Here is a 25,104-nt window from a genome sequence, read left to right as displayed (position 1 = left end):
TCTGCTGTTGTTAAATATTCAAAGTGGACGTTACCAACTGCTTCTACTGTTACATTTTACTCATTCCGACAACTAATTTTGTCCGGATATATTGAATTGATAGTAGTATATCAATCAATCGCTAAGCCTTTCTCTAAACGTTCTCAAGGGTTGTCTGCTATGCCCGGGGCCCAATAGTTCATCTTGTTGATAATTATTACCTCTGGGAAATATAAGTAGTATTGGCCCGAAACCCTGTATACTTCGTTTTGTACTGTGCTTTACAATATGTAGGATATGTAACGCTGTCCTGAGGAAATGTATATTATCGAAAGGCTATTATACTTACTGACCACGCGTAATATCTGGCTTAAGTACGGCTGAGCGGACGGGAAGCCCTGTTCTCCACACCCTATGGTCGTATGTACTAGCTCTGCTTGAGTATTAGGATTATATAGAAAAGTAAATGAAATGATCTGTAGAAGGCAGAAGCAGTCCCTCTTACACCAAGACACCAATAAATCCCAAAGAAACTATTGGATATATCAGGTATATGTCTATTTCGTTCGTCAGTAAGCTCAGTGAGACTTTTAATCGCGATAGACCATGACTCGATTGCTTGCTGAAAACTTCTTGAAGATCCCTGGTGAACTTGAAAAGGTTTGTGGGTGATCAAGAATATATCTTGCAATTGTAAGACCAGACTTGTATATTGGATATGTTGGAAAGGATTGGGTGCAATATCAGGTGCTGGTATTAATTGATGGTGTGTTTGGACAATGTACATGTATTTTTAGGGCCTTCTCTATTGTGCCTAGTGAAACGACAACCTAATTATTGTGGAATATGCAGGCACTATGACTCCTATGAAAGAAAGCCAAGTCTAGGTCATTAGACCGGAAGTGCTTAGCTACAGCTATACCCTAGCTTGAGCTATTATTGCTATTATTTACCCAGTTGAGATCCTACATCCATTGGGTATACTTGCAGGGTCCCTTAGACGTTGAATACCCAGGACGTGGAATATTTATGGATTCCTTAGCCTTTATCAAATCTATCAATAGGCTCTCGTTTAGCTCATGTCTCGCCTTCTTCAAATGCCGATTCATATGCCCTCTAAGCTATTATTGCTGTTCCTTACTTTACTTACTTCTTTGGCATAATCCTTTGCAAGAGCATGGCCTCTTCGTCCTTCGTCTTTTATCGACTCTTCGACACGAAGGGGCTTGATTTGGCCCTCGTTTCTCCCATCTCGGTCATAGAACATCATTCAAGATAACATCAACACTTACGTCGACTCCCGCTCTCTCTGAAACAAAATTCTCGGGTCAACAGCAGCTAGGTAATCAAAAGATCATAGTAACGTTCTCAATGTCCCTCGACTTCTCGCCAGCGTCTATATGCACGCGAACCTAAATATAGGAAATGCATGCTTATCACAATTTCTTGTTTCGCCAGACCACCAGGTTGCATATTGTAGAGAAGTGCGTTTCAGGCTACAATACACATGGTAAGGCTTCAGTATGATAAGTGATGCTGAAGTGTCACTTTGGATAATCTACCTGGTTGCTAATTAGCAAAGTTCTTTATCTATGGGAGCCAAATGCAATATAAAGTATATATAGTCTGCAACCAATCCTTTTAATGAGAAGCCCTACCTATGACACGGTTACTCACCCAGACCAGTATTATTATCTTCTTACTAGGCTGGCTTGCTTATAGATAGTACGTCCGAAGAAGCGTAGGGCGAAAACTGCCTGCCGGACCAAAAAGCGTACCAATTATCGACACCCTCATGGATCTCCCGCCACAAGGGATGCCAGAATTCCACATTGACTGAAGAAGCTCAGTCAGTGTGGTGGGTCAGACACTCATCAATATCTATGATAGAAACATGGCGCACGATCTCTTGGAGACTATGTCAATCAAGACTATATCAATCAAGACTTTATCAAACAGACTTAGCCCACGTCCTGCTTCTCCCGGAATCGAACATCACTATCATCATCCTATGGGCTACAGCAATATACTACTTGCTCATACTCGTCTTCATATCTTGCGTGCTCACTTTGCAATATGCTATGCTGACCCTGCACCCAAGGTCATCCTGGCCTTCAAGACTTGTTCAACCTCGTAATGGCCATAGTAAACGGCATAGCCGATTGGACTGCGGTGATAAGGATCGAGTCTATGAGCTGCACCCTTATCCAACTGAAAGCTCACCATATCCACCGAGCCAGAGCTGGCAGCGTAATGCAAAGGAGTGCCAAGTCCACTTCGGTAATTCATGAGATGATGCGATGTTCCTTCATCCAGTAACTTGTTGATTTGTAGCTCGTTATAATCTGGGTCTTCGTTGTAGATAAATTGTAGCACCTCATAACTGTCATCCTTGCGTCGCATAGCCGCGTAATGTAAGAGCTGCCCACGCTTAAGTTGACCGCCATTTTCGAAAAGATACTTAACAATGTTGAATGGCGCTTCCATGACAGCGTAGGAGAGCGGTGTACAATCCCGAATACGACTTTCTTTGTTCGGGTCCGCGCCATGGTCCAGGAACCAGTCGAGAAGCTCTACATCTTCAAAGGCGTAGCTACAATGGTCGTTAATCACGATATAGCATAACGACATCGCTTCCATACTCACACTAATGCGGATGGAACGAGACTATCGATATCCGTATTGATATCCCATCCATGAGACAGGAACAGCTTAAGTGTAGCATAATCCTTTTTTTGTGTCGCAAGGAGAAAGTGTCCAGGTGTCGCTACTTGTAGGCCACTGTCCAGGATTTCAGTGACTTTAGGATGGTCTCCAGCTTTGATGGCAAGGCTAAGCTGGTTGCACGGATTCGCCATAGTAACTAATTTGGTAGCTTGATAGAACCTAATACCTACTATGGCGAGTCGCGGCTTATAAGGCAGAATGAATCACGTGTTTATTTATATCTGACACATCTAAGCGCCTCTCCATCATTAGGGCAACGTGCATTATAGTTCACGCTGTGGCGCAAAGGAGATATTGGATATTCATAGACGTTCTGGGAATCGCTCTTTCACAGTGTCTTACCCTAAGTATTAAAATTATACCGTAGGATAAATTTATAGTCCAATTGAAACGGTCTCTGTCAGAAGCAGTCCCTCTCACATCAAGACACCAATGTATCACAAAGAAGCTATTGAATATGTCAGGTATAGCAGCCCGTTTACAATGGACTGTCTCTTTGCCAGCCCGGAGCACCCTTGGACTGCTAGTGATTAGCGCCATAGCATATATGTATATTTCGTTCGTCAGTGACTTGAATCTCAATAGGACTTCAGTCAGGATAAACCAGGACTAGATTGTTTGGCGGAGACCTCTTATAGATCCCTCGTGAACCTGAAAGAGGTGTGTATGACCAAGAATATATCTTGCATTCAACCTAGCTTCCAGCGCCGGGTCAACGGACTCGGAGGCAAATGCTCCATGTCGTAATGGATCGAGATAAAATAAAGGAGTAGAAAGGACATGTACCCAGCTTTGACGTGGTCAGGCTGGTTTTGATGTGTTAGTGAGCGAGATAGGAGTCTGGATTGACAATATCTACGAGGTGAAAGTAACCGTATATTCTCATCGTCAGGTTTTATCTTCGCAAGTCTCGAACGGTAATAATATTAATCAATAAATTGAGGTATCTCATAGACATGCAACTATATACTACTAGTAGCTATGCTTGATAATCAGTACCAAGTCTTTCTTCACGACAGGATTCCACTCATCGACTGCAAAAGTTCTCTGTCAGCTGGATATTCGGGATATACTAATTATTCTAATGAACCGATGCCCCCTTCACCAAATTCAATCATTACTACGCCCCCTGACCTATTGCTAAAGGCAAGGATGCCATATTTGCTAAAGGAAACTTCCCATGAACGAAGACTGATGCCGCCTGGACCCCATTCAGGTGGAAGTAAGATAATCTTCTGCACTCCATCATGTACCCAGCCGTCACTGTAGTGAATGCCCTCGCCCACTTGCCCAGAGCAAGCGTAAGAATTATCGGGGATAGAATCGATCAAAAATCGCCCTTGATGGGTATAGAGACAGGTCCCGTCATCGGAAAATGTCATTTGAAGGATCGGTTTGGCTGGTTGAATGGTGCCTTTCTTTGTCCCTGTGGCGGTCTCCCATAAATGAACCACTCCCCTCACATCACCATCATCATCATAATAATATTTCGCTGTCGCAATCCAAAAGTTGTCTGGAGAAATTGCTAAACAATCGGCCCCTCCTTTGAGAGGGAGAGGCGCTGATCGCAGATGCTAAATGAGGCTGCCTGACGTGTTCATTCGGTTTTCAGCTCCAGCCTTCTTAGTATGCATTAGTCGCCAGCCTGCATCAATAGTTAGATCCATCACATTGATCGATATACCAACTACATGGTTCTATTGAGATGGCGATCTCCTTGTGGGTCAGGACTCAGGAATGAATAAATCCGTCCATAGTTTTATAAGCACCCAACATCCATAGGACTGCTATACAGTTCCACCCTTTTGCCATCATCTATATCACGATACCGATACGGAACTACGTAACAGGACCCAATGCGACATTATCATTGAGGATATGTATGATCATACATTTCCCAACTCATACCACGCAGAGTCCGTTAGCGCTGCGGGAAACATTGTGTCATGTCTGGCTCCACAGATGGCTGATATCTTACCCAATTGAGATCTGGATGCGGGAGCGAAAAAACGAAAGGCAAAAAAAAAAAAGAAATGCTTCCGATGCGGGGAATCGAACCCCGAGCTGCTGTGTGAGAGACAGCGATGTTAACCATTACACCACATCGGATGGTTGTTGAATTTTCTTATCTTTATTTTGGTAAATAAACCAAAATAATACTGATATTTCGTCTTCACATCTGGATGAACAAGTTTCTTGATGAACTCTCCCACCTAGATAGACTAGAAGTGCTACATACTTTCAGGTATATATGTGCTCAGTCTATACCCGTTCCATAAGTACATGGTACAGTACCTTCGAGCCTTGAGCCTTGAGCCAACCAACACTCCAATATGTCTGCGGTTTGCATTAATATATATGTAGACCTTTCATAAATATATAGCAGCACTATCGAACACTAAACTCTGTCCATAGTAGTCGCCTGCAGGATACTTAATAGTGAAATACAACGCTTGGCCCACTATTCAGATAGAAACATGTGCATAAAAACCTTAATCAAATTACTAGGTGCTATAACCCCGAAGACGCCGCTTGATCATCCAAAAAATCTACACTCGTGCAAGAATCCATTCCGCAATGTCATCGGCAAACTCTTGCCTATTCTCTGGTAGATCCGCATGAAGCACATGACTCCAGCCTTCATAAGACTTGAACTTCCGGTCCGCAACCTTGCCAGTCTGCGCATCAAACCAGCGCTTGCTCGCATCATGACTGGTGACCTGGTCCCCCGTACCATGGGCCACATAGACAGACCGAACCCCATCATTCAGCTTGAGCTTACCAGAAGTTAAATCGGCGGCACGGTCGAGCATGTTCGCAAACATCTCCAGCGTACCGACACAAGGGTTTAACGGATCATTCTTCAGCAATTGCTGCACGGCGGGGTCCCGCACAATCGTTTCGACCTTCATCGGCTGGGTAATCTGGAAGCGAGGCAGTAGTTTACCTGCCAACCGACCGAGAACGACCGTGATGATACTTGGTTCCTGCTCAGCGTCGAGTCCGATAAACGGTGCCTCGAGCATGATACCCCCCAAGCGGGAAACAAGACCCTGATACTTGGGCGTAGAGGCTAACGTCGCAACTAGTCCGCCGCCCATTGAGTGGCCCATCACGAAAACGGGAACAGACGGTTTCGCTTCGAGTTGGACCTCGATGAACGCTGCAAAATCGGCCAGGATGGCAGCGGTCGGGCCCGTGTTCCCGCGGTCGGCCTTGGTTTTGACCGACTGGCCCCAACCGCGCTGGTCAATGCCCGTACAGAAGATCCCACGGCGGGCTAGAGATGGAAACAGATCAAACGTGTTGTTGATGTGGTCGCTAAAACCATGGAAATGGACCAGGCGGGCCACGGGAGCAGCGCTACTCGGCTGTACATGCGAATTAGTATTATACCAAGAATAGCGCCAGCGGAGACTCTGAACTCACTGCCCATGTCTTCTGGTAGACGGACAAGCCGTCGGGCAGCTTAAACTGGGTTTCGGTGATGTCGATGTCGGCCATGGAGAATGATGTTTCACGGAGGTGTAATGTAGAAGTTGGCATCGGAGGGAGAAGACGGATGGAGTTTCTGGATTCCTCGCGATCGGCGGGTGATGGATTAGTGATCCCTCTTGGCTTTTCAACTGCACTGAAATCTTCCTACTGGTATAAGCGAGTTAGGTCAACCTATTCTTCGGAGTATGCGCTCTTTTATAAGGGTATGTTAGTAATAAGAGTGATAAGATATTAACCTTTTTCTGAAACCCCTTCCCCCCCGAGAATTGTTAAGGCATGTATTTACCACTGCTTATTTGGACCTCGGCACGATTCTTCCACTCGTGCTCTCCAGCATATACCTTCATAGACCATAAGAACCAAGCTTCTTTGTACATACGTTCTCATATACATGAGATCCCTTGATCTCTCCTTTGGATAATTCCATAGACAACCGAACAATCAACCCTGGAGCCTTTTCTTATCATCTTTAACCTCGCAGCTTCCCACATAGCAAACCTCATGATGGCGCCACTAATTGCTCGTTTAATATACGATATCCGTAGATTTCGGAGACTCCTTGTGACGGGCTCATAGATATATGGGCTTTAAATTCATGTTAAATGACCCTTTTATATAATACTGAAGGATTTTCTAAGTTACCCTAGTTTAGAAAAACATGTATTCCAACGCTCTCACGAGGGGAAAAAAAAAAGGCATGAAGTACAAAAACAACAATGGAGAAAAGAAGTAGACCTATACAAGCTCTAGTACCACCGTCTTAAGTGTAGATTAGGCGCTGTGCTCGTCTTGATGAATTTACCCCCGCCATGGTCGGAGTCAGGGCTTTCGTGGATCAGCATAGGGAGGGGGCATGTTCTAAACCCTACGCCGCCTACAGCCCTAATCCTATCAAGACCGACGCAACTTCGATAATGGGAGACGTTAAAAGGGAAAGGTGGATACACAACTAGGTTTGAGTTGAAGATAGTAATGTTAGATGTATTCGGGCTTGCTTCATTGGCTATTCCATCCCGGTAGCTAGAGCGGAGGATATAAGGGCTGAGATGGGATAGAATTATAGAAACATTCCCAGAGTTGACATATCCTAGAAAGGATAGCCACCTTGCAGAGAGTAGCTGGCTATGTTAGCAAGGTCTATTATTCGACTATGCCGAGATCGAGGGATAACTTCCGGCGCTATGCATGGTTTGTATATAAAAACTCGGATCGAATGAGTAGCTCACTAGGGATCGTCACACATGTAACTATAGGAATTGACAGAACTTGTCGATGACCCCTACTCAACCTCCCTTATTGCAGAACATTAATGCAGCCGGTATCGGTACGAGGCTTAGCTCCCCCGACTGCCAGCTCATTAGACTTGATGGCGAAAAAGAAAGGTACGCTCGAGACAAAAATAGAGACCGAGACATATATATAGAATTCGTATACCTTCTGGTAGACACGAACGTCCCCACCAAGTGGCCCAGCCGTAACCTTCATCATTTTATTGTTGACGGAAATTGAAACTCATCTGGTGAAAAGGCATTCTCTCCAGTTTCCTTGGTGGTAACACGAACATCGTCGAGCCCAAATGAAATAACCTTAGTGTCAGAATCACCCGAGGGGATATAATCGCGCCCTATGGCGAGGTGAACTTCTGCAGTGCTCTGCTCATATTGGAGTCATCTTATCTGGATCCATTCGTAGCCCAGGTAGTAAAGGCTCCTGTCAGGTCGTTTGTAGAGTAGGACCGGATTTTCAACGTTGTAAGTTTTATATACTATCTTAAGGCGTCTGCTGACTGTTTCACCTAGCTGCTAACTGACGAGACATACAGATCCGGAACTTGGAGTTACAAATCACTACCAACCAGACCGGACTCGCTATCCGATCGTGAACTACCCACATGCCGCCGTTGAATTGACTGGCGTCTATAAGACCTTTCAAGCCATTGCCAACGATACAAATGCCTATGAAGAAGGCGCAGCCAAGGTTTCAAGGGTAGCAGACCCGATACCTATCCGTACCATGTTGCTAACCTGTCTGTAGTTACTGCTGGGGCAGAAATACCCTCTCCTGATTCATTGGGAAAACGACATCTACGGTGTTCGAAAGACTACCACCCAGGACCATTACGCCGATGATGATATCCTTTACGCCGGCAAGGATAAACCACCAAAGATCATGATTATGCTTGAAACAGTCGACAAAAAGTATAAAAAGAAACATATAGGAAGCGGGTGCAAAGTCGTCCCCTGGATTTATGACAACGAGGGCAGAAGTCTGGGGAATCTAGTAGACCATCATCACTCTATACGGACCCACGACTTGGGTGACTATGAACCCCCATCTCTCGATATTAGGCATGTTCGCTTGGAAGAGAAGGTGACCTGCTTTATGGATGGAAAGAAGCTACAAATTGAGTACTTCAATGATACACTTGAGAGACACGATCCAGCCACGGTTTTTGCCCACACCGACGATAAAGAAAATCAACCTTTCAAGCACTTTGTGTTTACAAATATCTGAAGGTGCAACGGTTGCTTTACTTTCCATAGATTAATATAGTTGCAAATGAAACCTGGTCATACCCTAGTATGTCTGAGTGTGGTTCTATCCTGATAAGATGTATGTATCGAAGGTCTGTGCCTTCTGGGCTGGTTTAAGTATGAAACTCAGCTCTGAGAGGGCTGTGAGGCGCGAACCTACGGTCTATGAACGAATTACTATTCATTGGGTTACGTTAAAGGGATTGTTACGGTTGAATTGTAGAAACTAAGTTCCGAAAGCATTCAGTATAGGGCTTCTAGAAATTAGACCCTAACGGCGGATACGTAGAGTACCATCACCCCCAAAACACCGTCAAATTGACCTCAGTCAATCATTATTAAATTTTGATACAAACATATAATACAAAAGTGGGGTATTTCAGTTCCATATATGCACGACAATCGTCATATACACCTCAACGCCAATCAGGCCATAATATCATCTTATGGCATCCCATCTCATTCCAATCGAATTTCCCATGAGAGTAATCTGACAGATCCTCAATTGACTACTATCTCAAGCCTTGTTCTCATTCCTCTCCCTCTCCTTTTCCTTCTTCAGCTCCACCCCAAACTTCTCCCCCAGCACACTTCCCACCCAAGCTTCAACCTCATCTTCCAGCTCCTTATCCACCTTCGTCACATCTCCACCATCACCATAGAATCCCCTCCTCACAAACCTCCTCATATCATCAACCCCGTTGATATCCAGCGCACACAGGATACCCCCAGTGCCCGCCATGCCCAAGGAAAGCACATTCAGCGTCGCCAGATTCAGCGCCTCAAAGGCTTCCGCACCGCCGCTGACGTCGGGCTTATGGTAGAGAGAGGAGGTATAGAAAGGTGGGACGGAGGCGAGATAGCGTCTGTTTAAGGCGCGGCGGGTGCTCCACAGCGAGAAGGCGAAAAATGTGAGGCCGCCGAGTAGAAGTTTGTATTTTGTTTGGGGGTTGATGAATTTCAGTTCAGGTTCGGATTCGGGTCTTTGGTTTTGGGGTTGTGGTGGAGATTGGCTAGTTTGTGTTGTTGTTTGTTGTGAGGGTGCTTGGTCTGATGGGATTTCAGGGGTTTGGGGAGGGCCCCGGCGGAAGAAGGAGAACATCTTGTTGTTGTAAAATGATAGTAGAAAGATAGTTCTTTGCGCTGGTGACAGTAGAGATGCCGATTGGTAGGAATTGTGGTCTTAGTGTGCTTAGGTTCAAGTGAGCTCTGCGAGGGGAAATCGAGGCGGATGGAGCGGAGATCTGAAGCTAAAATGCGGAGTTCGTGAGATTGCACTAGTCATGTGACTTATGCCTTAGGCAGGTATATTTTGGCTGCTGGAAGCGTCTGGAAACACTTTTTGAGTCATCTGGTCCATAATGCCTTGTAGACAAACCAGAGCTGTCTCTAACTATCGTAGTATGTGCATTGCCATTTGGTGGCTATGATACAAAACCGTAGCATACCCCAAATGCGGCAGGTCAAGGCGCTCAGCGGTCACCTCGTTTAATATGAATAAGAGAAAGAAAGATTATGTGCTGTGCATAGCCACCCAGTATATACTAGTATCCAACGCCAAAGCCCATAGATAATGATCATATAACCCGGGATTCAAATGTGTAGATTCGCCATATTCTGTGCATCTGGCTCTTAACCCAAGTCTGCTGTTCGTCAGACAAACACAGGTCAGGCGAGCAAAGATACTCAAGTTCAGACCGAATTAACCAGCCACCAAGAAGGGGGGCCGTCTGTTGATGGGCCAAAGTCACCCGGCGCTCCTCAGCTTCGGGATACTCAACCTTGGAGGGGTCCAGATGAACAGACATTGTCTGGCTGCCTAGGAAGAAGGGAACTGCAGCGCAGATATCGGTGGCCATTTCTCTGATAGTAGATACCACTGCTTCAACCCTGTCCGGAGTACCAAGGTTCGGGAGCAGACGGAGACAGTTGAGGATGATGTTTTGGACAACAATCCGAGATTCCCGATAGGTATTCCATGTGCTCCCAATCCACATCTCTGTGTAACAATCGCACCTGTTTTTGAACATACCTGCGTCTCGAACAGACCGGGGTATCATGGTTGCCGGCACTGGGGCCCAATGTTTGGGAAGAGCCCACGTCCAGGCACGAAGTTTGCTGTCGAGAACCATAGCTAAGGAATAGATGCGATTGATTTCATCTGCGCCGTATAACTCTGGTTGCGATGCGAACTTATCCCACACCTGCCTAAGATTTACTAATTCAGTTGCGGCCGCTGTTAGCTGTGAGGATGCAGACTGAGGTATTGGTGCTGCCATGGGCCACACGTCTGGCATTTCGATGGTCGGATAAGCCGGTCCCGTGGAGGCTTTAATCTAGAACAGACTATCAGCAACAGTACCAGTGACTTTCAGAGTTCATAACCAACAATTTGACACTGGATTGAATTTGTTACTATTTGAGAATTAGTGTCCTCACTCTGTGGCATGTACCCGCTGTTGACCAAGGCAATCGCCCCTTGCAGATGAGTTTTTGTTGCAATTCTGTGCTCCTTAACAGCAGAAAATTCCTAGTATCATCATTAACCCTAAGCATCAGATAAGCATCGAAGCTCTTCAGACTCACCTCATAGACAGAAAGTAAAAGAACTGCCATTATAGTCTCGAACACATTTTCACCAAGGTTACCCTGTAAGGCTACTCTTGTCTTTGACAAAGCTCTCACGAAGAACTGCTCTGCTAAGCGGAGGAATGAGCGATTCCCTGTCCAGGCAGAGACAGAGAACAATGACACAGCTAGTGTACCCAGATACAAAGGAGTTCCAGGCCGAGCATTGAAGTATCGATCGGGCAAAAGCTCCATAAATCCGATCCGAATGAGAGGGTCCCTCGGCTGATAAAGATAGGAATTGAAGAACAAAGAGGTAACTGTACTCTCCCAAGGCAGGCACAAACTGCTTGGAACATTAGGGCTTAGAGCTCCCACAACGTTTACGGAGACGGGCGTATTAACCACCTCGGGAGAGCTCAAGGATGATGTAGTGGATGCAGGGGAAGGCGACGCAGTCGTCTCAGACGCAGTCAATGTAGGAGACAGCTCTTTCGAACCCTCTTTGCATTTTGTGGTACTAACTGCCTTGGTCTTAGAGATATTACTTTTCTTGCGTTGGAAGGCCGTTCGATCTCTTAGCATAACATCGAGCGGGTGCGGATATCCGGGACATGTCCGGCCAGTCCGGACACAGGCCCTACAGTGAGGACGAGTTTCGTCGCACTGCAGCAATTAGTACGATGCCAGTCCCAGATACTATGCGCACACACTGCATACCTTAATATGTCTAGATCGACAATTTTGACAGCCCGTGCTAGGCTTTCCACGGTAAACCATGATGACAGCACAGGGTAATTTTGATCATGTGTGGATATCAAGAAAGCGATAAGTGAGATTAGGCTTTAGTAATTATGGATTCGATGCATAGATCCAGTAGTATGTACAACACGCAACTTGAAATTCCTCAGCGAGGTCGCTCATCGAGACTCTAATTAACAAGGTGTATTGATAATCGAGCGATGCTTATTATAAAGTAAGCTGGAGCCTAGAAATACTGACATAAGGAGTCATTGGATCGTGTTCTTTGGACAAAGAAGAGTCTCGACCCAAAGTGGCTTGGCTGATCGCTCACGTGGTGGATGAGTCAGGAACCTCTGGCTATCTTATCGGCGAGATAATCAAATGACATCACTCTGTTTATGTATCTAAACATGTTCAAAAAGTAAAGGACTATTATCTTCGAGCTATGGACACATGGAAAATTCTTTTGGGAATCTCAAAGCACAAGAGGGAATCAACAATAAATCATCAGCATATCTCATTACCAATCATTACCTTCCTCCGTCATGTCAAACGTAAACCGAAAAATTCATATCACCCATATCGAATCATACAATCATAAAATCATTGAACCATACGCCAAGAAAACCAAGTCGAATGCACCATGCAGTCTGCCAACAGAGTGGACAGCTCTCCAGGACACAAGGAGTTGCGCCAAGGGAAACAGGCCCCAAGAATGTCGGTTATCATTGCATTGACCCCGTTGTAATCAGCATGTCTGCTCGACCCGGCCGATGAAAGCGATCAATGCCAAGATGTTCTTTGCCGTCACGTCCCACATAGATTCCAAAGCCATACATAGGATGGTCCCTGTCTCCAGGAGGTGCCATGACTAGTCGCGTAACAAGATCAGCTTTGCTCCGAGGCTCACGAAGTATTTTATCCGAGAGTAGAGGGCTCTGGTAGAGGAAGCTTATCTGATCGGCGAGCGTGCTAATATCATGGGGCAGGTAGCGGCGACGACCGGGCCAAATACACAAAAACGACACTGTATATAATGCGCAAAACGCAACCATAGCGTAGAATGCTGGCATGAGGGCGGCAATGCGGATTTCGCTTTGTGAAGGGTAGTTGAGTGCGATAAAGACACCACCAGCTAAAATGGGAATAGCGGCCGAGGCAACGCTCATGAAGGAGATCCAGGCCACCTTATAGTGTTTGTTGAGGATAGCCAGTACGGTCACATGGAAGGGGAAGCATGATGGATAAGACAGGAGCAAGCTTTGGTCGGCCGTTGCACCCTCCGGTAAGGAGAGCGAGACAAATGGCTGCAGGGCACGGAAATACACATCAATAGGCTGCCACGCGAGGAAAAGGACGTTCCCGATGAGTGCTGGGATGAAGCTGTACAAGAAGTTGGAGGAGGAAAAGGACTTAGGCGACGGGAGTGTGGGCAGCCGTGGTGGGAATCCGCCTTTAATAGCGTCATGGATAAAGCTGACAAGCACGAAAGCGATAAAAAGCGCGCCGATGGTAACTGTCCATGCGACAATAAAGGTGTCTCGAAGGAACCATGGAGCCCACCGGTAACGAACAGATGGGGAATACATGTGCTCATCGAAGCCGTACTTGCCTTCTCCGATCCGCTGCTCTAGATCGTAGGAAACCCTGGATAAACCGTATGGCTGCTTCTCGCGGCTCTTTTCGCTGAGGTGGAGAGACGGGTTTCCCAGCGGCGCTGCAACCTCACCGATACCGTAAAAGGTCGCTTCCCGGTTGGATAATTGCCAATAGCCCAGCCGAAGGACTCTGGGGTTGAGTGAATCGCCTACATCGGGCAATATTTCGGACTGCTCAAAATCCCGCAAGATATTGGAACGCTGAATGATCGAGACCAGATCAGCCAGGCTCACCGGATCCCACATTAGTCCCGACCGGGTACGAACAAAGCGAAACACCAGAAAGACTAATGCAACGGTCAGCAGTCCGTACATAGCTACCAGTGTCCAGCCAACATCCTGCACAGCAGTCCAACGCCATGTCCCTCGCCCATCGATGATGAACCACTTTGCTTGGAAGAAGCAACTCAGCAGTGGCAACGAGATCATATTCGAAAGCCAGATTAAGACCAAGGAGAGCCCAACCAACGGTTCTCCATGTCGAAACTGCGAAAAGTCTGGAACTAGAAAGTTCTGCGATAGAATTGGTAGGCGATGCAAAACATGACCTAGCTTTCTTTCCGAGGCCATAATCGCAAACGGCATTGTACGATACACTGCAGCTTGGATAACGAAAGTCCAAATTGTGATAATGACAGCCAAAATTTGTGGGAGGAATTGAACAACGAAGTACCGCCCACCGCCTTGGCCTCCATAATCCCAGAAGCCCTGATGCCCCTGAGACCATATGTTACAGAAGACAATCCCAGCAATCATGAGCAAAGAGCAGAGGATGACCGCAGTAAGAGCCCATGGCCGTAACACGCACGGCACGTAGTCCAGACGTGGATAGAGCAAACTATCTTTTGGAGGCTCGACTGCGACAAAGGCTTCCGGTTCCACTGATCCCTGAAGGGACCTATCGACTGGCTCTGGTGAGGGGTGCTGCAACAGAGGCTGCTGTGCGGGAGGTGTGTTATTCGCTTCAGGGGAGCGGATGAAATACCCCAATCCTTCGTCCCAAATGAGACGCTCAGCCGGATAATCCTCGCTTGCAACTGAGCTTGGTCTTCGCAAGCTACGAGAATCTTCTTCACGAGTAAGTTGGTTAATAGCAAATCGGATGTATGGAACGTCATCCATGCCGGGTGTGGGAGGAGGTCCCGCATAGCTGTCACTAGGGACCTGGCGACTGGTGCTCTCCGTCATTGGGCTCATGTGAACTTCTCTGTCTTGCACGGAGCGCACGGTACTCGCAGCGGGCGATGGCGCATTCTTGTTATCGTTTGGCATCTTCACTGGCTGGTCTAGGCGGGAGGTTGACCCAACCATGGGCGGGCCTAGATGCGTTCTCGAGATGGCGGGGGATGAAGTGTGAGACACAGGGTGGGACATCGGCGTCGCATACCTCACGACAGTAGCGTGGCTGCCGTTGCTCGGAGACCTCGAATTGGAAGTGCGATCTGAAAAAGAATAATAGTCGTCCGAAGCGGCAACCGATTGTTGATCCTCAGAACGCAGTACTTGCGGCCTATTTGCTACGAGGAATTAGCACACAGAAGTTTCGGTCAATCTGTCGGTCGGTCGATGAGATAGGTAACGTAAATTCCATAAATTGTACTTACAGCTGACGGTCCTCAGACTTACATTCCCGGACCCCGAAGCAAGCATGACGGCTCAAGACAACGGAGGAATGTATGTGCACGGCTCACTTGCAGCGAATAATATGCGATGGGCATTCCCCAAGACGCAGGTATTGAACCTCTGAGTGAGATATTAAGTGTCGATAAAATCAGTCAAGACGCAAGGGCGAAGTGGCCCGAGGTTGTCAAGCGACGGACATCGCTGCTGTCCATAGTGAGGTGGTTGGGTTGAGTCGGGCTGGTTGGTCGGGAGACGCCCAGCCACCTCAGGTCCCAGCCACCGGTCGCTGAAACTCGATCGATCTGATTAGAATTTTGTGTCCAACATGGCTACATACTATTGGTGTTGAGAAACTGTCAGGGAGGGATGAAAAGCAATATGGTTGGGCAAGACATTACACCTTGCATGAGTGTGTTGGCATGAGAAGAGCCATGGAACAGAGGACGGGAAGTTAGTTCGGGGAGGAGGTTCAGGTACTTAGTATGCGGCCCGAACCAGTGAACAAGGCTTGTAGGGCACAGACACCACATGTGATTTATTTGCCCCAACAGGCTGATCACTACTGGCAAGAGACAGTGAGAGACAGGTATATCACTGGTTGGTATTTGACACCGAAATGGATTTATAACTTTCTTTTCGTCTTTCTTCTCCTCTGATCAAAGATCCAAGGATAACTTTTCAAAACCATGCGCCCATAGAAAATGTGTAGATTAGCATAAATGCAAGGACATGATGAGATGCAAGGATATGTCAAGTGTGCACGCAGCCGCCGTATGTGACAATCTATCTATATAAAGACTGGTTGGATTATCATTAACCAGAATGATACCACCTGTATATATATGCTTTTCCCCCTTGTGATTCCTCATAGGCTCCCTCACGTTTTGTACAAGAAAGCCGCAATTACTCCGCCCCAACCACCAGCGTTATCATCTTCCGTTGCGATCGTCGTCGAGCCCTCCAGGATCATATTTGCCGTGCTCTTGGTATTCGTGCCGTACAAGTACAGCGCAGATGATTCAATAATCTGGACGGCGTTCTTTTGACATTTGCCGTTGCAACCACCATTGTTGTTAAAGAATGCCCAGTTGCAACCTCCATAAAGGAAGAGGTTTGATGCACCATTAATCCGCTCGAATAACGCCATACGGCAAGTCGCATCATCCCCAGCGCACCATGAAAAGTCCGGATCACTTGCACTTAGGTGGTTGCCCCACGGAGCCGGTGCCAGCGTGCTTCCTACACCCTGCCAGTACGGTGTTTCGCTCTGCTGCATGGTGGCCAGGACGTTGTGTGCGTGCTCGAAGTTATACTGATAGAGAGTGTGGTGTTCAAATCCGGTACCGATGAGCCATGTGGCGGCAACAGCTTCGACCAAAAGACCCCTGCCAGTGGATATGGTCTGTGTACTGGATCCATCGAGATCGTGATCTGCCGTCCATCCCCACATGTTCTCGATGTAAGCAGATGAGGTACCCGTCAGATGGAGTAGTCCGTAAGCGGCTTTACAGCTGTCAGGCGAGCTGGTACAATCACTGTGTACCCTACTGCCTACTCCACCACCGATACGGAAATGCACATTCCAGAATCCGACGTCTCCTTGGTTCTTTCCAGCAATGTTGACCTCCATCTGATGATTGAGGACCCTGTTAGTACCGAGGGCATGGGTTTGGATATAGCGGTAAACTCACTAATTGACAGCCTGGCAAAATATCTCCCACCGTAAGAACCATGTCACTGATCTGGGCCACTCCCATGTCTCCTGGGTACCCCACGCGGATCATAACGCGAACAAAAGCCTCGTCTTTGAAATTATTACCGACCGCGCTGATAGTCGAAGCAAAGGCATCCCCAATGATTCGCGTACCACTAGGGACAAAGATTGTGTCCGTAACAATATAGGTACCAGCAGGGAAGTATATCACTTTGCAATCTTTGTTCTCAGAAAGAATTTTGTTGATGTTTGCCGTGTCATCCGTCTGACCATCACCATAGACAGGGCTGGAGGATACAGATTTGATATTCAGAACCTTGTTTGATCGGTATTCCTGGTAAGTCGGCGGCGAAACCGTGTAGTACTTATTTCCAGAGAGCAGAGACGAAGCCCGGTTGGTTACGACAATCTTCCCGTCAACACGCTCTTTGTTGGTGCTTCCTGAATTGTACTGTCGGGACCCGTTAGAAGTTGATCCTTTCTATAGGCAAATTCGGCTTACCATGGTTCCATGGACCCAAGTGTCTGATACGCCTCCTGTGAGCACAGCTTTGCCTCCCAGACTAACAGTGACCCCCGAACTCTGAACATTCTCCAAAACGATTGCGTTCCCTGCACCACCTGAGTCACCCGAGGTGATGAAGGTATCTAGGCCCGACGCGCTAGAATCGATCACGGTCAAGGAGCCCGATGTCTCACTCGCATTAATGCCTATCGCCCCCTGTTGGAATTGGCATCCTAAGAAGACAATGTCGGTGGCTCCTGCAACTACCCCGATAGTCGTCCCAGTGAAGGTAAGATTCTTGAAAACCCATTGCTGCCCGCTCAGCTTCATCCCTACACCACCGCCACTGAACGAGAGGTCATTCTGCGTGCTGTCAGGACCATATGTTGATAGTCAGTCTGCAACTGGGCCTTACCACAATGATGTTACTGTTATAGTCATACTGCGTCGTCAAGCCAGTATGTTTGCTGCCAGTTGGCATATGGAACGCGACATTGGCGAGTTGTGTTGCCTGGCTCACAGTCCAGTCAAGGAGTGACAAGGACTTAGCCGAATCGACCCCGGTAGAGTCCAGGACGATATTCTTAATGCCAATGTAGAAATTGTTCGTTCCTTCGTGATTAGGATCCTTGGCGTATACAATGTGGTCCAGAGAATACCCAGAAGCGGCCTTCAGGACGGGCGGGTTTGACGGGTCACCGACCAACACCGTTCCAGTGAAGAGTTGCAGAGAGGTTTGTAAAAGATATGTTCCTCCTGGTAGATAAACTACGGCCGGTTGTCCCGTCGTGCCCATAGATTTGGAGTTCCGAGAAGGCCCGTTTGATGCCCCCGCTGTCAGTACATTTCACCCTCAGCAATTGTCCTCAACCAAAATATATCCCGGGTACGTAGGGCATACCTTCAATAGCTCTCTGAATGGCAGGTGCCGAATCTTGGTTTCCTGTGTTGTCTGCTTTATAATCACTTACAACGTTGCGGAAAACCTTGTAGCTGTCTTTATACTCCGAGCTCAAGAACGACGATTGGTCGTTATGCTCAATCTTTTCATACCAATAGCCAGATGACCCATTATTAGATGAGCAGCTCGAAGCACTGGCGAGGGGCGCATGAGCCGAGGAAGTCGCAGGAGCCGCAGGAGCCGCAGGAGCCACAGGAGCCACAGGAGCAGTGTTAAGATGTCTCCAAGGTTCGGCAGTTTCGTTCTTAGTAGGGAACGGTATCCCCCTATCATAATTACTGGTTAAAACCTTGAGATAGCACAGCAGGCGATATACTAAACTTACTTTGGATGAGGAACCCAGTCTAGCGGCGGTAAATGGGAAACACTATCTTCCACAGGCTTCATCAATGCATTGACCAAGTCCTGAATTCCGCCTGCCCAGACCTGTGCGATAAGAAGGCATAAGGCAAATGTTCGAAATACAGAGGAAAACACCATTATGCAATGCTTCTTCAAAGAAACTATACAAAAGAAAAGACTCAAAAGAGAAGGAAGAGAAAGAAGGGCGAGAAATGAAATAGACCCTCCACCCAGGTCAGCAACTGCAGCTCCTGGCCGTATATATCCCCGTGTTAGCACAGGGGCCACTCGAACTGTGGGTGCCAAACTAGGAATCTAGAAAAGAAAGTTGGCCCTGACGGCGCACGAAGAGTCTCAAGATAAGCAGGGAGAGACTCATCAAGGGTCATTCAGAGCTTCCACTGCTTTTTAGTATTTATGTATTCTATTGTTACCGTCGGATTTGCCGTGCATACTTGAACTCGGTGATCAACGTGACAGTACATAGTTATCACCATCGCGACGCACCAAATGAATGGAATTCTTCGACCTGCAGGGACTGGGTCCTGATTCGTATGTCGGCGCCTCTTGCCGAATAATTGATTTAACTTTATCGTGATTCAATGGAATCCGGAAGACTTGAGTTAGCTTGTTCGCCTTCTGACGCTCTGTACATGTCAAGTTCACAATTTATACTCCGGACTATGTGCGATCAGGGTAGCAACACCCAATTTCCAGGACAAATCGAACCCTAAGAATTAATAGAATAGCGTGAATCGAGCCACGGGAAATATTCCATCCATAGTAGGGCTTGTGGGCGAGACTCATGGTCAAGACAAGGGTTTGCCATCGTGATTCCTTGCCGCCAACAAACATACCGGAAGATGGGGACATGTAAACAAGGGAGACCTCAATTGCAAAGCAGTATGACGAAGATGCTCCACGTGCGACATACTTGTTTTTTGTTTTTTTTTTTTTCTTTTTTAATCTTTCGATCTCTTCCATGTCTTCAGCTCAGAATGTCCCGATTGTTGACACGGTGTCTGGTTCAATTTCTGTTTGTTACGACAAGCAAGACCATAGCGGCTTCAGTGGTTCTACTGAAGGCCAAGACAACAAAATAAACTTCATCCCTGTCTTGACAATCTTCGATAATGTCAAATTGGCTAAACCCCTGACAGAGGCAAGGACAAAATAAAATATAATATAATAGAGTAATCCAAAAAAAAAAAAAGAAAAAAAAAATTACTGAAAATATTGCGTGCGATTCCAATGCTAAGGAAAGCTCTGCGATCTAGAACCTTGCCGACTTCCAAGCATACTGTCGAAGCCGTAATGAAGTCATGAAGTATGTTCGCGATTTATTGTCTAGATCGGGATTAGGCCACCATTGGTACTGCTCTGCGATGTCTATCAAACTCTCGCGGAACTCAATGCACGCGTGGAATCAACCCGGATACCTTGGGACTCGAGTAATGTGGCCTGAGCACGAAAATCAAGTAAGGTACCTCAAGATATATCAACGGAGGTTGTTCGGGGATGTATTAAGGTTATCAGACGAGTGATCCCTCCCACTCACCCTGCATAGAGGCTGACAGCCAATTAGCGTAGCGAGAAAGATAGTCGATGTCTAGATGTCAAATAATTAAGTACCCGGTAAGCTTTTGACGAGGCAACATATCAAGTAGTAAAGGCCTTACGAGATTAATGCTATATCGACGGGGTCTCAAAAGACAGACGGGGGTAGCCCACCAGTTGATTTGAAGTGATTGATCCTTGCCCACTAGAATTATATAACAGAGTGTTACAGGCTGATAGTGGTTCGGCTCCGAAGTAAGCGAAGCGCGCAGTTGTTAGCGAGGATTGCACTTCTTTATCCCCTCCCTCCCCCTTATTCTTCCAACATAATTTTCGAAGGAAATGTCGCGAAAGCTGTGGTATGCTAAGAGCTTGTAAATCCGATGCTGATTAGGAAATACTCCTTTCTAGAGTATCGCAAAATCAATCAGATTACCAACCTGGACTACTTGTCGACTACGGAGTAGACGGGTGGGCTCTGGAGTCATTGAAAGAGTGGAGACAACATCGAGGCCGCCTCCACTGTGGTACGTAAAAGTACTTTGTACCTGAAAATCCCTAGCCAAAGACGCGTGCGTGCTATCTTAAAAGCTCGCTAGGGTACACGCAAAGTACTTTGTTCGATTCGTCGTGAACCTGTTCTGGGCACGTTCATCCCGTGTGGTCCACCATGGTCGAGAGCCAGATCGTGCCCAAATTACCTTAAATGGTCGACGATAGGCTCAGTGAAGTGGGTAGAAAAGTGTCCTTTAATAAATTTTCCGACTTGGGGCGCAAGGATGCGCTAAATATGGGTGGTCCACCCCTGATCACAACAGCGATAAACTTAGAGCGACAGATTGGAACGATGTGTAAAACGCTTCTGCGGGACCGATAGCCTTAGCGTGTATCTTGCAACACTTGTTTGTTTCATTCGGGTAGAACTTCAATCAGACCAGACACAATCAAACATGTTGATGATCTGCCTTTTCACAAGTTTAGTAGTACCTGTGTATGTATATGCTATGAACCATGATCTGTGGAAAGAACACTGTATTATTTGAAGCCCACATTGTGAAATGTACTCAGGTAGTATGCACTCCGTAGGCTCATAGAGTTACTCGCAAGTCTCTCGTGAGAGGATCCAACCGAGTGCCATTGCTGGTTGGGCGAATCAGAAGGGCATTTGAGGGGGAACCGTCGCATTGACGGGAAGCTAAGCGGACGGAGACACAGCCACCACGAGGAGTCTGACTCGAGTAGAAAAGATGAAATACTTTTAGAAACTATGTGCTAGAGAAGTAGGAAAGGCATGTACTCACAGATAGAAGAGTAAGGAAATTCGAAGTGCGATATCGTTTAAGATACAGGGTAAGGGAGGTTGACCATTGAAGTATGAGGAGAAGTAGTTATAGTTTTCGTGGCGATGCCGTCATGGGGGTTTGGACACCTAAGGCAAGCATGGAGTCGCTTTCCCACCCGCTTTGTCTCGATCAATTAATTCTCTCTCTCACACTCTCCACTCCATCCATTCATTCGTTCACTATCCTTGTCCTCCAATTCCCCTCTGCCCTTTACCGTCGCATTCTTTCTTTTTGCATTTCCTTTCTCCCTCAAGCCCAAATAGATTGTTCGTACGAGATATCTTTCGTCTGTGAATTTCAACGTTGATCCATTTGCCATCTCCTCTAGCTTACGGAGTACCATACATCCAATCGTACTACTGGACTAGTTCTCTCACGGGACTCAAGCGCTCACTCTCCCTCAAGCCCCCAATTCAGGAGATCCTACAGCAATGTTTCGACCAATGCTGTGAACTCTCATTTCCACCATTGACTGCGTGTGTCGCTGTCACCTGCTTAGTGGTTGCTATAGTTATTGTTACTTGATTCATCGCGATCTTGTCTTCGTCATTCATTTTTAACTCAAGTTCCTCGACGGGTTGTCTATCGCTAGGCAACTCTGCCCCTCCGCCATGCTTCTCAAACCCGCAACTCCCCTCACCATCCTGCTCCTGATCGCTTTTGTTCTCTTGCTCTTATCCGTTATCTCCACCCCCATCGTCAAAGGAATCCCGTTGGCAACGTTTGAAAATGTCGACTATGGAGTTTTTGGCTATTGTAAAGCTGGTCAATGCACCAATATTCATCTCGGCTACACTAATGGTGCGTCCGGTGGTCCGCCAGCAAGACTTAACCTTCCAGTGCTAAACTATGGACAGATGACCTCTCGGACACTGGCGATGACTTCAACCTCCCTTCTAGCACACGAAGATCGCTTTCGTCTATTCTAATTGTTCATCCGGTCGCAGCATTTCTGACCCTCATCTGCCTCTGTATGGCTGCCGCAGCTCACTTCCATGCTCCGTCGCATTCGCCCCGCTACCTACTCGTCTTGTTGATCCTGCTCCTTCCAACGCTTCTCGTCTCCCTGCTTGCGTTCCTCGTGGATATCTTGTTGTTCGTTCCTCATTTGGGGTGGGGTGGCTGGATTGTACTCGGCGCAACTATTCTCCTCGTCAGCTGCGGTGTGGTTACTTGCGCGATGCGCCGAACCCTCGTAAGTCGCAAGGCACGAAAGAGGCGCATTGCTGAGAATGCCGAGATGAGTGGTGAAAACTACTATAACCGCCAGAATGCTGCCGCGGCAGCCGCAGGACTAAACAATCCGAAGCCGCTGAACGGGGAGGCAAAGGAGCCTTTCGTGACTGGATCACCTCCCGGATCTGACACCGGCCCCACGTTTGCGACATTCCGGACGACAACACATGAGAGTGATGATGACCGCACCCCGCTGAATTCGCGAACACCGCCCAATGATTTTCCATTACCAGACCCTTCGTATCCTACTCAAATGCGCGACAACGGCCCGCCATACAACCCTTCCCGGGACGAATTTGGAAACCCGCTTCCACCATCTGGTCCCTACGGACCCGGCCCTCGCATGCGACCTGGCCCAGGTGATCCCCGATTGCGCAATCAATACTCAGATGGCAGTATGGGATCGCGGAGAGGACCAGCCCCACCGGGCTTCGTCCCGCGTGGACGGGGTGCTTATCCGGCTCGCGGAGGCTACGGCCGTGGAGGCCCTTATGGTGGACCCAGAGGCCCCCCGCCCGGTGGTAGAGGTAGTCCCATGGGCTCAATGCGAGGGGGCCGAGGAGGATACCGAGGACCGGCACCGTTTGGCTACGGGCCCAACCCTGGACCGCGACCAATGCCGCCACCAGAGGAGGAGAGGTACGACTATGATGCTCCACCCGACTCAATGCGCCAGCCGTCTCCTGGACCGATTGGAATGGCTGTGTCGCCACCGGATGGCAGCCCGATAGGCCAGGCGATTGAGATGACACCGCAGCCTAGGCGAACAGGTTCGGCAGAGCCGGTTCCTCAGGAGGTTTTGCTAGGCCAGCAGCCACATGCCCTGTCAGCAGATGGCCAGCCGGAGCCTGTCAGCCCCTCGAGCCTTTATAGCCGGACACCGTAAGACCAGAACGAGCTTTTGATCCGTACTATATCTTGTTCATAGCTAACCCCGAGCAGATCATATGTTCCTCCCCGCGCTGCCTGGGAGCAGGCTGAGCGTCGCCCCGGACATTCACCCTCACCCGTCCATGCCTACCGGTCGGCGGAGACTGCTCGAACTCCGCACCATGCTGGTTCTGAGTCGGCGGGTTACTTCGAAGATGCCGATCCTCGTTTTGCTAATCGTAATGAGCCTGCCGTGGGCAACCCACGGTTGCCCTCTGCATTGACGCCGGGTAGTTCTGGTGAGCCGAAACTGACGGAAGATTTGGCTGAAGGACCCAGCTCACCCACTACTAGCGATATAAGCCATTTTACCTCAATTTCAGAGCGGCCTATCAACCCGCGCTGGCAGCCGCCTCCACTTCCGGCGCAACAGAGGCAAAATGTCTTGCTGGAGAATAACCCCGACTTTGATCTGCGAGCGGGTATGCGCCGAGGTGGTGCTGCTGGTGGGGTAGGAGGTCGGATGCCGCCCATGTCGATACCCCGAGAAGCCTCACGATACCCTATACCCTGAACATAATCACTAGCGTCATCTTACTTGTTCAAGTTTGGACTTTATTCACGTGGTCAGTATTCTGGTTCTGCAGGTCTACAGCACAGCTGGCACGGGAGTTTGGCGTTCATCAGTGATGGGCTCTTCTGGGCCCTCAGCCCTCTTCGTTTCTTTCTCTTTACCACTTTTATTTTTTTTTCTTTCAATTTATTTGACAGCATTGCACATAAAACAGCGTGGCATCGCAATGTTTACCGTGATCTAGAGTCACAGATACGCAGCGAAGCGCGCCTGGTGGTCCCATGTACAGAGTTGCGATATGGCCCCATGGATCGGGAGATGCTTGTATCATACTATTGTGATAGGGGAGCCTGGTCTCGCTCACGATCTTTAACCTTTTCGACATTTCTTTTCTACTATCGGACAGGCTCCATGGATGATAATGCAGTATAGGAAGTATTTCAGTCTTATGATTCCCTTTGTACACGTGGGGAATACCTAGTTATTCTCATTAGTTATCTTTGATAGCCTATGACTAGGAATGCTATTTATCTATTCTCAAGACCTTGTTACAGCACCCAGTATCAATGTAAGAACTATACCAAGTAGTATCTTGAATCACCAGAAGAAATATTCACATAGATAAGACTAATATACCAACAATGCAAACCACCGGGGTATTTATACAAAAT

The 25,104-nt window shown here is 47.6% G+C and overlaps 9 protein-coding genes and 1 non-coding gene across 10 annotated transcripts; 3 read left to right on the top strand and 7 right to left on the bottom strand.

Moving 5' to 3' along the window:
• Positions 1-2,058: 2,058 nt before the first annotated feature.
• On the bottom strand, positions 2,059-2,837 carry F9C07_11995 (ankyrin repeat-containing domain protein; the record flags this gene model as incomplete). Its single annotated transcript, XM_041293774.1, has 2 exons — positions 2,059-2,572; positions 2,626-2,837. 2 exons carry the CDS (start codon positions 2,835-2,837, stop codon positions 2,059-2,061), a joined length of 726 nt encoding a protein of 241 aa, XP_041148978.1.
• Positions 2,838-4,743: 1,906 nt separating this feature from the next.
• On the bottom strand, positions 4,744-4,815 carry F9C07_t211. Its single transcript has one exon. It is a non-coding gene; the product is annotated as a tRNA-Glu (tRNA).
• A 101-nt stretch (positions 4,816-4,916) lies between these two features.
• F9C07_2286412 (putative alpha/beta hydrolase) lies at positions 4,917-6,433 on the bottom strand. Its single transcript, XM_041293775.2, has 3 exons — positions 6,353-6,433; positions 6,136-6,277; positions 4,917-6,077 (listed from the first exon to the last, which is right to left on the bottom strand). Exons 2-3 carry the CDS (start codon positions 6,250-6,252, stop codon positions 5,256-5,258), a joined length of 939 nt encoding a protein of 312 aa, XP_041148979.2. The 5' UTR covers positions 6,253-6,277; positions 6,353-6,433; the 3' UTR covers positions 4,917-5,255.
• A 1,043-nt stretch (positions 6,434-7,476) lies between these two features.
• F9C07_2286411 (uncharacterized protein) lies at positions 7,477-8,718 on the top strand (the record flags this gene model as incomplete). Its single annotated transcript, XM_041293763.2, has 4 exons — positions 7,477-7,586; positions 7,802-7,851; positions 8,027-8,190; positions 8,239-8,718. 4 exons carry the CDS (start codon positions 7,477-7,479, stop codon positions 8,716-8,718), a joined length of 804 nt encoding a protein of 267 aa, XP_041148980.2.
• A 537-nt stretch (positions 8,719-9,255) lies between these two features.
• On the bottom strand, positions 9,256-9,840 carry F9C07_11998 (uncharacterized protein; the record flags this gene model as incomplete). The annotated part of the gene is made up of 1 exon (XM_041286802.1): positions 9,256-9,840. One exon carries the CDS (start codon positions 9,838-9,840, stop codon positions 9,256-9,258), a length of 585 nt encoding a protein of 194 aa, XP_041148981.1.
• Positions 9,841-10,077: 237 nt separating this feature from the next.
• F9C07_1794672 (C6 zinc finger domain protein) lies at positions 10,078-12,430 on the bottom strand. The gene is made up of 4 exons (XM_071508384.1): positions 12,027-12,430; positions 11,325-11,972; positions 11,128-11,268; positions 10,078-11,074 (listed from the first exon to the last, which is right to left on the bottom strand). Exons 1-4 carry the CDS (start codon positions 12,084-12,086, stop codon positions 10,316-10,318), a joined length of 1,608 nt encoding a protein of 535 aa, XP_071367887.1. The 5' UTR covers positions 12,087-12,430; the 3' UTR covers positions 10,078-10,315.
• A 345-nt stretch (positions 12,431-12,775) lies between these two features.
• On the bottom strand, positions 12,776-15,358 carry F9C07_2075268 (uncharacterized protein; the record flags this gene model as incomplete). Its single annotated transcript, XM_041293777.1, has 2 exons — positions 12,776-15,225; positions 15,313-15,358. The coding sequence occupies 2 exons, from the start codon at positions 15,356-15,358 to the stop codon at positions 12,776-12,778; spliced, it is 2,496 nt and encodes an 831-aa protein (XP_041148983.1).
• Positions 15,359-16,208: 850 nt separating this feature from the next.
• Positions 16,209-18,898, bottom strand: F9C07_12000 (putative exo-beta-1,3-glucanase; the record flags this gene model as incomplete). Its single annotated transcript, XM_071507743.1, has 6 exons — positions 16,209-16,961; positions 17,023-17,527; positions 17,549-17,920; positions 17,994-18,384; positions 18,452-18,732; positions 18,837-18,898. The coding sequence occupies 6 exons, from the start codon at positions 18,896-18,898 to the stop codon at positions 16,209-16,211; spliced, it is 2,364 nt and encodes a 787-aa protein (XP_071367886.1).
• Positions 18,899-19,733: 835 nt separating this feature from the next.
• Positions 19,734-20,131, top strand: F9C07_2170201 (uncharacterized protein). Its single transcript, XM_071509352.1, has one exon. The coding sequence runs from the start codon at positions 19,759-19,761 to the stop codon at positions 19,954-19,956; it is 198 nt and encodes a 65-aa protein (XP_071367885.1). The 5' UTR covers positions 19,734-19,758; the 3' UTR covers positions 19,957-20,131.
• A 1,654-nt stretch (positions 20,132-21,785) lies between these two features.
• On the top strand, positions 21,786-24,800 carry F9C07_1794917 (SUR7/PalI family-domain-containing protein). The gene is made up of 3 exons (XM_041293764.2): positions 21,786-22,554; positions 22,611-23,871; positions 23,932-24,800. Exons 1-3 carry the CDS (start codon positions 22,365-22,367, stop codon positions 24,431-24,433), a joined length of 1,953 nt encoding a protein of 650 aa, XP_041148985.1. The 5' UTR covers positions 21,786-22,364; the 3' UTR covers positions 24,434-24,800.
• Positions 24,801-25,104: the final 304 nt, after the last annotated feature.

This window comes from Aspergillus flavus, chromosome 6, assembly GCF_009017415.1.
Source record: "Aspergillus flavus chromosome 6, complete sequence".
Classification (NCBI taxonomy): domain Eukaryota; kingdom Fungi; phylum Ascomycota; class Eurotiomycetes; order Eurotiales; family Aspergillaceae; genus Aspergillus; species Aspergillus flavus.
Note: the sequence above shows the minus strand (reverse complement) of the source record. Positions and strands in the feature narration are given on the sequence as shown.